The 14,475-nt window shown below is 44.9% G+C and overlaps 1 protein-coding gene across 10 annotated transcripts in view; it reads left to right on the forward strand.

Annotated features, from left to right (window-relative positions):
* Positions 1 to 14,475, forward strand: part of Cit (citron rho-interacting serine/threonine kinase) — a 190,177-nt gene that overhangs the window by 75,512 nt on the left and 100,190 nt on the right. For all 10 annotated transcript variants that reach the window (XM_029559280.1, XM_029559281.1, XM_029559284.1 and 7 more), the window contains one exon: positions 2,936 to 3,119. In XM_029559280.1, the coding sequence (XP_029415140.1) occupies positions 2,936 to 3,119 (184 nt within the window). The remainder of the gene's footprint in view (positions 1 to 2,935; positions 3,120 to 14,475) is intronic.

Below are 14,475 nucleotides of genomic sequence, written 5' to 3' on the forward strand. Positions count from 1 at the left end.
TTTTTTTTTTTTGGTCTTTTTGAGACAGGGTCTCCTTATAGCCCCAGCTGTCCTGGAACTTGGAACTCACACCAGGCTGGCCTTGAACTCACAGAGATCCACCTGACTCTGCCTCCCAAGTGCTGGGATTAAAGGTGTGCGCCACCACGCCCGGCTTAGATTGTTCTTTTTTAAAAAATCTTTTATTTATTATTTTTATTTTATGTGTATGAATGTATTGCCCACATATATGTACATGCACTCATGTTGTGCAATGCCTGCGGAAGTCAGAAGGTGGCGTCGGATCCCCCGGAACTGGAGTTAAGGACAGTTGTTAGCTGCCATGTGGGTGATGGGAACCGAACCTGTGTCCTCTGCAAGAGCAGAGTGCTTTTAACTGCTGAGCCATCTCTCCAGCCCCTTTTTTCTAATCTTGACCACATCATGCTGGCTTTTAGCATGGCAGAGTTTTATAGATGAGTCTTATAGTACAGAAATTCAAAAATCATAATGATTTCACCCAGGGTGGCTCCTATCTTCTATTAATCACACTCCTCATGCAGAAATGGAATTCTATTTTAGTCTCCTAAAGATAAATTAGTATATAGTGGAAAGGAAATTAAACTGCTAGGAATTAAATGCTATGTTAGAATTCACATAAACATTCACCTTGGTGTATCTGTGTCCGAGTCTGTAAGCTGAAATTAAATACAGATTCAGCTGTATCTCACTAGACTCTAATAACTCTAAGATCTGTCATAAACATGCACTTTGTGTGTGCAATAATAATAACAGTAACAGGTAATCTTTATGGGAGTGTTTACTGTATGTGAAGAACTATGCTAAGCACTTTATATGCATTTTTAAAATTTAAACCTCCCAACAAACGGATGTGGTGTAGCATACCTGTAATCCTAGTGCTCAGGAGCTGAAGGCAGGAGGATTATAAATTCGAGGCCAGTCTGCATAGGGAGTCTTGATTTAAAAACCAAACCAAACAAACAGACGAAACACCTCCCAACAGCCTTTTGAGGTAGTTATTCCCATATTGCATCTGAGGATTATTCAGGTTAAGTGGCTTTCCTAGTGTCACACAGCTGTGAGTGGGAAACAGCTGGACTTGGGTTCAGATTCTGAGCCATATTGCCCTTCGTCATGCTTCAACTTCAGGATCATTTTGCAGATCTCTGCCTGTAACTTTCTTGTCTTTATCTGCACTTCCTTATTTTGGGATGGAAAAGTCTTTTTGATGCTTATGGATTGTAATTTCCATTGAAATTTTTTTACCTTCAAAAAGGTATTAGGTGGTTGAAATCAGATCGAGTTTGAGCCTGCGTTGCTGGATGTGTACATGGGCTGTGAACTGATGCTTTCAATCTAAATTTTCTTTCCATCAGCTACTTTTTAAAAGCATTAAGCAAGTAGCTTCTGACATTAACAGGGAAGATTTAAATTCTCCTGAGAGAGCTTGGAGGTGTTAAATAATTTTCTGGTAGTGCACATTTTGCATTTTTGATCTTCCTCCCATTTTTGATTCTACCTCACCTCAGTGCACCTGAAGCTCGGAGAACGTTCCTTCGCATTGCCCAGAACAGCTACCCCTCTGACTGCAGCTCTCTCTCTTCCTCATCCCTCCTCCACTTCAGTTCTTTCTCTTTACGGCTTCGACTGTTGTCCTTGGAAGAGCTTTAGAAACAGCCAGATTCTTTTGAGTCTGTAAGCTCAAAACAGACTGCTGCTCATATCCAGCACAGAACTTTGTCCAGAAAACAAGGAGTTAAAAAAAAAAAAGTCTGGGCTGTGAAGGGCTGTGACAACTGTCCTAGGGGGAGCTCTAGCGAGCAGTGACTCATGCTGCTCTGTCACTCAGATCAGCACTGGCCCCTGCCATGCAGGTGGCCAGGTGGGGTTATAGCCAGAACACTCACCACCACGGAGTGGGGAGCATGCAGCCTGCACTGCGGGGGATGTGATGCTGGCTTGCCAACTTCCTCCCGGCTGGACCACCTCGGACTCCTCAGCCTGCAGTCATGGTAACGCTTCTGACTGGAGATGCCCCCGGGAGTCCCCGAGGATGGGCAGCCCCCTGGTGACTGATGGACAGTTGTCCATGTATCCGAGTGAAAGAGTTTAGTAGGTCGGCAGGCAGCAGAAAGGATGTGATGCCCTCCTAACCTGGAGTCATGCCTTAAGGAGGTAGGAACCCTGCTGCAGATGTGCATCTGTGGGTCTCTATGCACCCCTCCCCAGCCCCCAGTCTGTGAGAGGGGCTATAAATCATCAGGAGGAACTTTATTTGGCTGGTGTTTCATTATACTGATTAAACTGCAGTGGGTTCAATGGGCACAATTGTGCTGGGAATAATGAACTAAAAAAAAGTGGTTAATAAGATCTCCAAGTAGACTCATCCGGATATGAATGAACTAGACTGCAGTGGTAGCCTAACATGAGTTCCAGAACCTCCCAAATCTTATTACTTCCTCCCATTCTGGCTAATCCACTTGAGACATAGATATTCCTTCTGATTGTGATGATTATCGCTAACTATTAATTATTTAGACCTGTCTGGAAGAGGAGCTAAATAGGTTGTCTGGCATCCTGGCAGTAGCCAGCTGATGCCTCACAGAAACCTTCTGGAAACATCAGGAAGGAGATGCTCCAGTGAGTTGCCCAAGTGCTTCTGTTGGACCAAGTGACCTGTTTGAGTTTATCCTTCACTTTCCCCCTGCTGGGGGAGTCAGGCTGTCTGCGGGTTGGTGGCCATGTTGGCAGAGAAGGGGTTAATCTCTTGTTGCTGTAGGAGCGAGGCTGGGTCTGCCTGTGGAGGAGCTAGATTGAAAGCAGGCGCTGCAGTGCTGTCGCCAACGCTGAAGGAGTAAGATGCTTTTCTCCGCAACAGTGTGGAATCCATCTGAATTTTTCTCTCTCCCCCCTCTTCTTGTTTTTCTTTAACCAGCTCCTCCTCCTTTCGTTCCTACCCTCAAGTCTGATGATGACACTTCCAATTTTGATGAACCAGAGAAGAATTCGTGGGTTTCATCCTCTCCGTGCCAGCTGAGCCCCTCGGGTTTCTCGGGCGAAGAACTGCCGTTTGTGGGGTTTTCATACAGCAAAGCACTAGGGATTCTTGGTAGAGCTGAGTAAGTGAAAATTTGACTTTCTAAGGGACCTGCATGGATGCCTGGCCAAAGGTGGTGGTGGTGGTGGCAGTGGTGGTGGGAGGTGGGGGAGTGCGGTGGAGGGAAGCCTCTGATCTGCCTGTGTTTGGAAAGCAGTGTACCTGTTTGGGGCTTCTGGGGCTAGACTGCTAGTGTTCTTATTTTGCATGGCACGTAAGGTACCTGTTCTGCCCGTGGCGTTCTATTTGCCAGCTAGGTACTTTCGGTTAGTTTTCCCTGTCTTTGGTTTTCTTTAGAGGGAGGAGGAAGTGGGAAATTTCTAGCAGTGCAGGTCTGTGGTCAAAGGGGAACCATATAAGAGTTAAATGGAGCTGCCCATCTAGCCATCTGTGTATCTGTCTGTATCAAGTGGGTGGATGGTTGGTATCTTGGCTGTACAGGAAGACTCCTAAACACTGTATCTTATGAGCTAAAGGTTTCCCGATGGGTTTAACTGAGCTGCAAGTGGCTGAACCTGAGCTCTAACTGGGAAATGATGCTCGGCTTCTCCCCAAGTATGCTGCAAGATCAGGAATCTGGCAGCTGAGCTGCTCTGAGACGGGAGGGCACTGGCTGCCGGTGGAAGCCCCGATACTGGGAGCCGCCAGGAGGAGTATGATGCAGCCTCCACTGATTCACAGAATCTGAGCTTCATGGGAGGGGGTCAGAACCTCTAAACAAACTAGGAGACTGGAAATGGAAATCTAAATCCCACTGTGAGCCTCTTGACCTAGTAGCTTTCTGCATTCCCATAAAAGCTGGTGAAGTACATTGCTTGGGTTGGAGGGTCCTGGTTTCCAGGCTTCTAGAATCCCTGTAAAATGCAGTAGCCTTGAGATGTAGGAGCTCCATGACATTCTGTTTTCAGGGGAGCATGTTCCCCCAGGAAGGTCTTGGCCCAACTGTGTTATTCCCCAGACACTCTGGCTTCCTCACTCTGAGGCTCTTGGGGGCAATGTTGGGGGATTAGTTGTTCTCCACTTAGGAGAAGGGCAGATTTTTTCCTCCTTGGTAGCATTCATTACTTATTTGTTGTGTTTGAAGCTTAGGCATCGGTTTCAAGGGATGTCATACTGTTTCCTGGATGGTGTCTTCCCACAGGTGCAATTTGGGCAGAAAGGTTCCTAAAAAGATCTCAGATTATTATGGGGGAACTGGGCATTTAACATAAACTAGGCTGTGGGCTGTGATTGAAATTGAGAGAGGTTTTTACATTGGAAGATGCTGAGGTGAGCTTTCTTTATAACCTTGCTCGAGGTCTGTGTTTAAAATTTATGTGGATGTTGGCATTATTAGATATGCCTTTCTTGCTGATCTGCTCTACTACCCAAAGCAACGTGGAAGATGGTAGGGGAGGCAGCAGTCTAACTAGCTGTTGAATGTGCCATCAGCTAGGTTTGCAATGGGCTAAGTAGTGCTAGGAGGTTCAGTGTTGGTGTCAACGATCCAGGCAGGAGTGGAGGGCCAGACGGAGAAGGATGCCTGGTTAGTGGGCAGTGTAACCTTGACACACTCAGCACACTGAAGGTCACAAGTCGAACTGGGAGGAGATGTGTAGTGAATAGCTGTTCTAGTTAGCAGTGGGCCGAGAGGTTAGAAGAAAGCTTTCTGGGGGTGTTGATCAGTGATCTGGAAACCCTGGGAGGACCATGGGGAGTCAGGTTTTAGGGGAAAGGGAGAAGGATGTGGAGGAGCTGAGCAGGATTAATGTGTAGCAGTGTGTGATTAATTGCTTATTTTTCAGGAAGACTCTAATTGTATCTTTCTGGTTCTCAGAAAGCTGAGTAAAAAGAGCTCTGTTCGGGGGACCTCTCAGCATTAAGGCCCAGGCACTGGATAAATATTTGTTGAATTTACTCATGAGCCTTTCCCCCAGAAGGTGTTTATGTTGCTTTCTGAATTTGGAGGTTTGCTGTTTCACCTTTGGCTATTCAAAATATCTCTCTAATGTATCAAATGAGCTTCCATTCTTGCCCCAACAGAATATTTAATAAGATCCTCATAAAAATAAAAGCCTTTATAACAAAACCATGTATTTGTTATCTGGAAGGTGGAATTGAAGTAGTCTTATTTTGGGGGGAGTTAATGCCTTTTCCATGGCAATTCAGGATTTGAATAAGAAAAGATTTTTTTTTTTTTCTCTTGCATCTCGTTAGAGACATAACTGTCGGGCTTGGCTACTTTATTTACCAAGGGCTGCTAGATGAGCCAAACCTACAGCATCATTTTAGAAATTCTGCCCACCTGTTGGATGTAGGCGACCCTGGGTATGTTGGATCATAATGAATTGGAAAGTCAATAAAAGAGATACAGTGATGAAAGTACTGAGCAGCTCCTGCAGTGTTCTGGACATATATTTACAGGTTCATTTGCAGGGGGCGGCATCTTCTCTGGGTGCCACCTCTGCCCTCCAGTGACCTCAGACATCCTCCTTTTCTCACACTCCCTCTTTTTACCAGCACAGGTTTTTATTTACACTGCTGTTACTACAGCTTCTCACCACCAAGGAAACTGCAGCAGCTTGTAGCGTTAGAAAATTGACCCCAGATTTGTTACCAGTGAACAGAATGAAATGTTCAGTGGTAGGGCTGATTGAACTAGGAATTTTCATGGAGATTCTGGCCGGGAGAATGATTTTTGTGGTTGCGCCTCACTTTTTAGTATCTTTTTCCTTCTTGCAGGAGGGGCCCAGACTATTTTTAAGCCAGCTGTTGAGCGTGTCATTATTTTAGGTTTAGTTAGAAGCCTGATCTCAGCATTTCAGTGAATGAGGTGTAGGGAGTTCCTTGTTGCTCAGGTTGAGAGCAGGGAGCTTGGTGAGAACCAGGTTTGACTGCTTGCCCTTGCGGTAGAAATTATAGTGAAGTTAGCTTTGGAGAGCATCTACATGGTGACTTTTTTTTTCCCCCTGTGGGGCTAGGGGTTGAACCTAGGGCACTTGTGAGTGCTAAGCAAGCACTCTAACATTGACCATTGAACTACATCTCCAGCTCAGCTCTTTTCCTTTTTAACCCAGTACCCAATACCCAATAATCCAAACCAAATCCTCCTGCTTTAAATGCCTTATGTGTTCCCCTGAGCCTCTGTTTGCTTGAACTTTACAATAGTAGGGTAGTACCAGAAATCAGTATGTGAAAGGTCTAAAAATAAAGTGGATCCCAGGAATCTTCCCTTCCCTGTCAGCATGGGGTACATTTCTTTAAGTCCTTCCTTCTTCTTTCTAGATTGAAGCACTGCCTCATTCAAGCACTGGCTGAAACAGGCATTTCTGGAAGCCTCCAGCATAAACTCTCGAAGGCAGAAATCAACTAGATTTATGTCTTGTGTTATTTTCACACTCACTTGTTTTCTGCTTTTGGAAAGTTGGGAATCTTGGAGATGATGGTAAATGATATTGATGAGACTGGATTTGTAGGTCTGGGGTCTGGGTGGGCTGCCTTAGGAAGGAAGCTCTTTCTTCCTTTGCCACTGGGCATCTAACTGTCTTTTGGGAGGATCTGAAGATATAGGGATGGAGCCAGCCATTCAGACCTGGTGGAGAAGTGAGGAGTGACTGCCACCATGGCTTTCCCAAATTTGTAGGTGACCTGTTTTCAGTGCCTTTTCCTTGCTTGGTTAGGACTTCTTTGCACATTAGTTTCCTCAGTGGCAAGGTGGTAATGGAGGTATCTTTCTATATGGCTGCTGGGAGGATGGAATGGAATATATAAAGTACTTACTCTAATACTTGGCACATGTACAAGACTTAATAAATGTTCCCTGGTTGTGTTTTTGCAATTTCTTTTATTATTTATTATTTTTTTATGTGTATGCTTGTATTGCCTGTATGTATGTAAGTGCAGCTGTGTTGTGCAATGCCCGTGGAGGACAGAAGAGGCCTTCGGATCCCCTAGAACTGGAGTTACAGACAGTGGTTATCTGCCATGTGGGTGTTTGGATTTAAGCCTGGGTCTTTTGCAGGAACAGCCAGTGTTCTTAACCACTGAGCCATCTCTTCAGCCCCATATTTTGGCTATTTCCAATACACCATCTGTATTTATGTTGTATCCTTCTGTACATGCCAAGAGGCTATGGAAAGGACTCATCAATAATTAGGTAGCTCATAGCCACACCAGACCCCAAACTCAGTTCCCTAGGCCTTGGAAATGCTTAAACGTCCTGGCCAACCACACAAATTGTTGGAGAGAAGTAGATTGGGGGACAGAATTGCAAGATTAAGTCCCAGAATGGGCACTGTTCCATCAAGCTGAATACATTGAAGCAGATTTGTTGTAACACTTCACAGAACATAGAGCAGGCACCTAAGTTGCAGAATAGCTCAAGATACTGGACTTCCAAATGCTTTAAAAAAGTCAGGTGAGTAAGGCAGTCTCAGGAGAGGATTTCCTGAGTAGTGCCAGTTCATGGTTTTTGCCAAACAGTGATGTTCTTTCTTGGACAGTCTGCCCATTCCCCCATGCAGGCTGGGGTCTCCAGGGTGGAGCTATGCTTGATTTATTGTCATCCTCCTAGACACAAGAAGAAGTGGGCCTTCAGTAAATATACATGCTGGAAATGAGATTATCTGTATACTAATGAAAGGTGAACTTTTTGAGTCAGCTCTTTAAATTTATTTATTTTTTATGTGTGTGGGTATTTTGCCTGCGTGTATATAAATGAACATGTGCATGCGATTCCTGTGGAGGCTAGGAGAGGGTGTTGGAGTTGCTGGAACTGGAGTTATGAATGGTTGCTAGCTGCTCTGTGGTGCTGGGAACCATACCTGGGTCCTTTATAAGAGCAGCCATTACTCCTAACCACTAAGCCATCTCTCCAGCCTCAAGGGCTAACTCTAAAAGATAGTGGATTTGGATCAGTGGAGAGGAAGGTAGAGAGAATTTCAAGGGGTCAGAGGGTTAACAACAGCCCATCCTTATAGGGTGACCAATTCTCTACCAGACTCTGTTCAAGCACTGCACACAGATGAACTCATGTAAACGACACAGTACCCCAAGAGAAAGGAATGATAATCATTCTCATTTTACATGTGAAGAAACTGAGGCATCCTGAAAAAATATTGCCCAAGATGATGCATCTCTGAGCGTTTTAGCTAGGATTTGAGCCCAGGTGATGTGGACTTTCAGAGTCTCTTGACCACTGTGCTATGCAGTGCTGTATAAAAGCCATAGGTAGAAGAAATGAGGAAATGTGGGGATGGTGCCCAGATTCACAAGCTCGTCAGAAGTGTAAGCTATTGTGGGCAATGAAAAGCTGTGACATTGGGGTGAGTGTGATGAGAAGTAGCAAGCAGGTCAAAATCTTGGTTGTTGTTTCAGCCTCTGTGGGTTTGAGTAGATGGGGTGTATAGATCTCAGGCTTCTCCTTTAGAGACTGTTAGTGGTATGTATGTGTGCGCATGCCTGTGCATGTGCACACACACATCATCACAGACATATATATCCTTTCTTCCCAATACCCATTTGCTCAGTGAAGACAGGAAATTACATTGACCTTGACCTTTATCATATTTTCAGGCTGATTGTCCATGAGATGCACAATAACAATTTGGACAGGCTCTTCTAATTCCTTTAAAAAAAAAAAAGATTTATTATGTGTGTGTGTGTGTGTGTGTGTGTGTGTGTGTGTGTGTGTGTGTGTGGTATGTCTGCTATATGTGTTCAGGTGCCCTTGGAGGCCAAAAGAGGGCTTCAGATTCCATGGAGCTGGAGTTACAGGCAGTTGTGAGCTTCCCAGTGTGGGTTGGGAACTGAACTTCAGTTCTCTGAAAGAGCAGCAAGTGCTCCTGACTGCTGCACCGTCCCTCCAGTCCCTTTTGCTTTATTAAATTATAGTATCTGCCTATGAAGCCAGATAGTCTCAAACTCCCAATTCTGCCTCAGTCTCCTGAGTGCTGAGATTACAGGTGTATGCCACCATGCCCAGCCAGATAATTTTCATGGCTGCAAATGTCAAGTTTTTTGACGACCCTGCAATGTTTCTTCAAATTTTCCTTTTGTTCTTCCAGTTGCTGTTCATCTAGCTGTGGTTTATTGCAGCAAGAGGCTGAATTCCACACAGGTTTTTCTTCCTTTTATTGACTACTTAGGAGTTGGAGGAATCTTTTAAAAATTTGTTTCCACCAGACATGGTGGCCCATGCCTTTAATCCCAGCACTCAGAAGGCAGAGGCAGGCAGAGCTCTGTGAGTTCAAGGCCATCTTGGTCTACATATCGAGTTCCAGGTTAGCCAGTGTTACATAGTGGGACCCTGTCTCAAAAAAAATTGTTTTCCCCCAGAACCCATGAAAAGCTGGAGTGGTTACATGTGTCTAATCCCAGCACTCCTATAGTGAGCTGGGAGGCAGAGACAGGAGAGTCCCTGGAAGCTTTTGGGCTAGCCTGGCCTACACAGTGTGGTAAACAGCAATTGACCCTGTCTCAAACAAGGTAGAAGGCGAGGACCAACACCTGAGGTTGTCCTCTGACCACCACAACATGCTGTGGAACCATGTACCAGCAGTCACACAAGTGAACATGTGCATGCTCACACATACATAAACACATGAAGAAAGGAAAAAGCTTCCTTCCACATCCAGCCAAAAGCCCTTTGATATTGTGCTTGCCATCCATATCCCTGTTGAAAAGAATCTCATCTGTGATTTGATTTTTTTTAAATAGTCAGCAACAATGACAGCCTCTTCTCTTGTTCCCGAAGGCACACATCACTGTATTCAAGTGAGCTAATGGTAACTGCCCTCAAGTGCCTGGTCGTGTTTGTCTTTCACTGTTACGGGGATCGTGATTGAGCACTTGCCCCTGGGTGTTGTCTTGGGTTTTCTCTTCTCTCCATTCAATTTCTTCTCTCTTTAGTTAAGCACATCTTGTTCTTCTTTCCTTATTCTGTTCTCTGTTTAGACTCTGAGTGCGTGCCTGCCTCACAGCCCTGGCAGGACCATTCTGTTGCCTTCTCACTTGCCTTAAAGATACCTTTAGGAACTCAAATCCAAACTCCTATCTCAGTCCTGAGAATTAGGTTCCCAAAAGATCCGTCAAATGTGTATTTTGCTGGCCTGCGCATGCTAATTTGCATGGTTGCCTCAGATCCCTTAAGAAGATAGTCACTGACGAAATGGGGCTACATGTTCCCAAGCTTGGCACCGGGTTGGCACCTTTTCCTTTGCCTGAGTGAATGCCTCAGGGCTCTCTTTGCTTTCATCTCCTGACCTCTTCTGACAAATCTTTTGAAAGAATCATGTATGCTTAGTGTCTCTTTTTTTCACTCCGACAAGGACCATCTCAGAAACTGCTGTCTTCCCCCAATCAGCAGAGACAGTGATTTCCACCTTGCTGTGCATACCATTAATTACCCCATTTCTGGACAGCTTTCTACTCTTCTCCTCTGTGTTATGGGCACTTGGTTTCCTCCCACCTCTGTGACTGCCGCTGTCATACTTTTGTAACCACATTCCTTGTTTCAGGCCCCAGTCTGCCTCTCCTGAACTTGACATTCAAGCTTGGTGTCTTTTCAGTCTCACCTCCTTGTTCCTTTTGTCTGGCCAAACTGCCCAGGACTCATTGAGGACAGAACTGTACAATCTCTTTCAGTTCCTTGACTTGACCCTCTACTTCTCCCTGGCCGCCTTCCTCACGTTAGAAACGGCCACTTTCTAGGGTAACTTCTAGGCAAGAAAATGGTGTCAACTTAAGCACTCTTCTGCCTCTCCTGCCATTGTTTGGCAAGCCCTCTGAGTTGTATCTCTTGATGATCCTTGTATCTGCCCATTGTTTGGTCCTTATCACCCCTAGTGGAATTTTGCTTGGACTGGTGCAGTAGTTTCCCAGACACACCCTCTACCTCTGGTTCCTGGCTTTGATTCATTCTCCACATGGGTGGAATTCTTCCAAAGCCTGGTCTGGATGATGTAATTCTCTTGCTGAGACCTGTGGCAGCATCCCAGTGTGTACAGAATTAATGGCCTCTCCTGAACTTGACATTCAAGCTTGGTGTGCCAAGACCTTAGCCTGTCTTTTCAGTCGCACCTCCTTGTTCCTTATGTCTGGCCAAACTGCCCAGGGCTCACTGAGGACAGGACTGTGTCTTCCTTCTTTTGCTGCAAACAGTGCTATGCTTTGCCCCTGGCAGGTCTAACTTTAGTCAAATTGAATTAGACCAAAGTGGCCAGGGATTCTGCCAGTTCTTTCTGCACAGTGGTTATTTCCCTGTATGTCCAGAACCCTCTATTCTGAGGGTTTTTCATGCACTGTCTCATTAAGTCCTCATGGCCTCACTATAGCTCTCTGAAGTAGCTGTCACTCTCACTTTACAGATGACAACACAGACTCAGGGAAGTTACTTTGAAGACAATGATTTATCAACTTGGGCCCATATCTGGTTACCTCCAGATCTCTGAATTTCACTACTCAACCTCTAACAGTGATGGCTTTACTAGTTCATGTGGGACCAGCACACTTGTCTAAACTGTCAAGGTGAAGGAGCAGCTCTCTGGAGAGTCTATTCTGTACCCAGCTTGATTCTAGGTGCTTAGTAAGCACTGCCAATAGCTCAGCATGTGTTCATGATGTTACAGATAAGAAAGCTGTTCAGTGTAGAGCTTGTTCCATAATATATGTTAAAAAACCTGCTTAAAAAAAATACAGCTTTTTCATTCATGAAAAAAAAAAAAAAAAAAAGAAAAAAAGAAAGCGTGTGATCACCAAGCCTGGGTTACATTTGAAGCTTACCCAGCTTGCGCATGGGCAGAGTGGCCAGTGTTTTCATCCTTTGGCTTCAGAGCTGGTGAAAGCATTCTTTCTTTTGGGGCACTAACTGTAGCACATCCATTAAAAATCCAGTTTTGGGATCAGACAGGCAGGGGCTCACATCTGGGATTCACCCCTTGCCAGTTGTGTGAATGAGGCATTTAACGTCTTTCAGCCTCAATTTACTCATTTCCAATGTAGGGGGTGTAAGAGTGCCTATCTGATAGGTTTCCTGCAGAGATGTGTGGAGCCCTTAACGTTAGCGCCTGGAGCAGAGCAGGTGTTCGTTTTATATCGGTTATTGTTATTTATGTGTGAGGATGAACTGGGGTGCTTTTGGCTCTCCTTTCCTCCCTGCCTGCACTTTATAAAGACATCATGCTGGTTTCTGCCCATTGAGAGAACCCAGTTCTATGTGGGGTGCCTGACAGATGTCCTGGTATCTGCATCCAATTTTTTATTCTGAATGGAGTCCATGATGCATCAGTTAAACCTATATTTTCCATAAAACATCTCTGGGCTTCTGACAAGATCCAGTTCCAGTAGGTTCTATGAACTGTGTCCAGCAGAGTTGCTTCCTGCTCCCACCTACTCTTAGATGCTTGACTCCTCTACCCCCCACCCTGCCCCATAGGTGAGTATGTGTCCTGTGCCACTGCTGTCCCAGAACCAATGATGGCCATCTCTGGTATAGGGGATAGAAATCTTCTGTGCCAGTGCTGATCTACCACATTCTCATCTTGGATTCCTTTGTTGCATGATGACCTTGTCACTGCAGTTGCCTGGCGCCTGCACACCATTCCTTCATTCTTTCATTTGCTGACTTAACAAATCCACTGTTGTAGGCTTTGTGGATACAAATGCAAGATATGGTCTCTGCCATATACAAGAGGCAGATTCAAATGGTGACCAGGGTGCCATGGAAATTAGAATAAGGATGGGGGACCAAGTGAGGCTTCCAGTTTAGATGTCTCAGGAAGACCTCCCTGAGCTGAACACTAGGAGTTCAGGAAGGCTGAGTTACTTCCTGAGGTGACACACCTGATCACTCATGAACTGACGTGCAAGTTCATGTTGAACCCCTGTGAGGTGCCAAGCCCTGTTCTACAGGCCGGGTGTAGCCATGAATCCCTTTCTTCATGAAGCAAGTATCCTGGGCAGGTGAACATTAATTCATTTGTTCATCTACTCAATAAACACTGGAGTGCCTACTATGTGCCAAACATTTTCTAGGCACTAAGAATTCAACAGTGAACAAAAGGAGGCAAAAATCCCTACCCGCGTACAGTGTGTTCTAACAGAGTGACAGGGGGCTGGCTCTAAGCAAGAAATGGAAAGATTATTTTAGGCAGAGTGGAGAAGGACAGACTTTAAGGCCAGGACCACCAGCCTGTGGGCGCCCAGCAAGCAGAAAGCCCATTGGGGTAGCTGGAGCTTCCGGATCCTCAGGCAGCATGGTGCTAGTTGAGGTCGGCAGAGCCTGGACTCGGCTCTGATTACATGGAGTGGGAAACTCTGGAAGGATTTTGAGTAAGAATGTGGACAAATCTCATTTTATAAAGGGTCTCTGTGATCATTGTTGGAGGGTAGGAAATAGAGGGATGAGCTCTGGATTTAGAGGGGATTGATTAGGTGATTGTACTCACTAGAGAAGTGGGGGAAGGCCAACTAAATCCACAAAGTGCAGCACTGACACCAGAAACTGCATTGAAAATCATGCAACTGGCTCTGCTTTTATGTGTAATGTGATTTTTGATAAACTACTTTTGAACTGCCTATTAATCATTCTAAAGCAAACATTTCCATTAATTTGGAACCCAGCGGTGGTGGTGGTTCTGGTGGTGGTGGTGGTGGTGGTGGTGGTGGTAGTGGAAGTGGAGTGTGTGTGTGTGTGTGTGTGTGTGTGTGTGTGTGTGTGTGTTACCCTAGAGCTAGACAGAGTCTGAAACTTTAGGAGAATAGCATTTTGGGTTTTTCCAAGAGCTTGTGATGTGCAATGCTGTGTATTTTAAAGTGGGCTTATAAGGTTAGTTCATAAATTTCAGAATGTACAATCTTAAAAGCCAGTATATTTTTGGAAACAGAATGCTGATGGTTTTTAAATTCTCTTGCACTGTGTTACATTTTGTGGCTACATATATTTTTAGTGCTGTTGGCCACAATTAAGGTGGCCCTTAGCTGAGCTGATTTTGATGACTCCTGTTTTATCATTGAGCTTCTACTCATGGCTATCTCAGAGTATGTATGATTTGGTGATGGATTTCTCAGGTAGGGGTCGGCTTCCTAAGGGAACAGATGGGTGATTTGATGGTTGTACTTGAGCCTCGTCGGAGATTAGATTAACTAATTTATGTTCTGCTTTGTAGGGTGGAGGTATACACTGCATTCTCTTTAGCTATTAAGTATTCTGCTAATAGCTTTATTCAAGGATTTTCCTTAGTTATGTGGATTATTTATAGGCACATCATTGGGAAGATTGCATTTTATCACATTTGCTTGAATGTGGATGTTTCATGTAAAATAATTTTCGGATCAAATGTCATCTATTAAGCAAGCGTGTTCTCTTTGCCGTAGTGGTGCTGGCCAACCCCCTCCCCTTT

The sequence above is a fragment of the Nannospalax galili genome, unplaced genomic scaffold (genome assembly GCF_000622305.1).
Source record: "Nannospalax galili isolate Female #2095 unplaced genomic scaffold, S.galili_v1.0 scaffold769, whole genome shotgun sequence".
In the NCBI taxonomy this organism is placed as follows: domain Eukaryota; kingdom Metazoa; phylum Chordata; class Mammalia; order Rodentia; family Spalacidae; genus Nannospalax; species Nannospalax galili.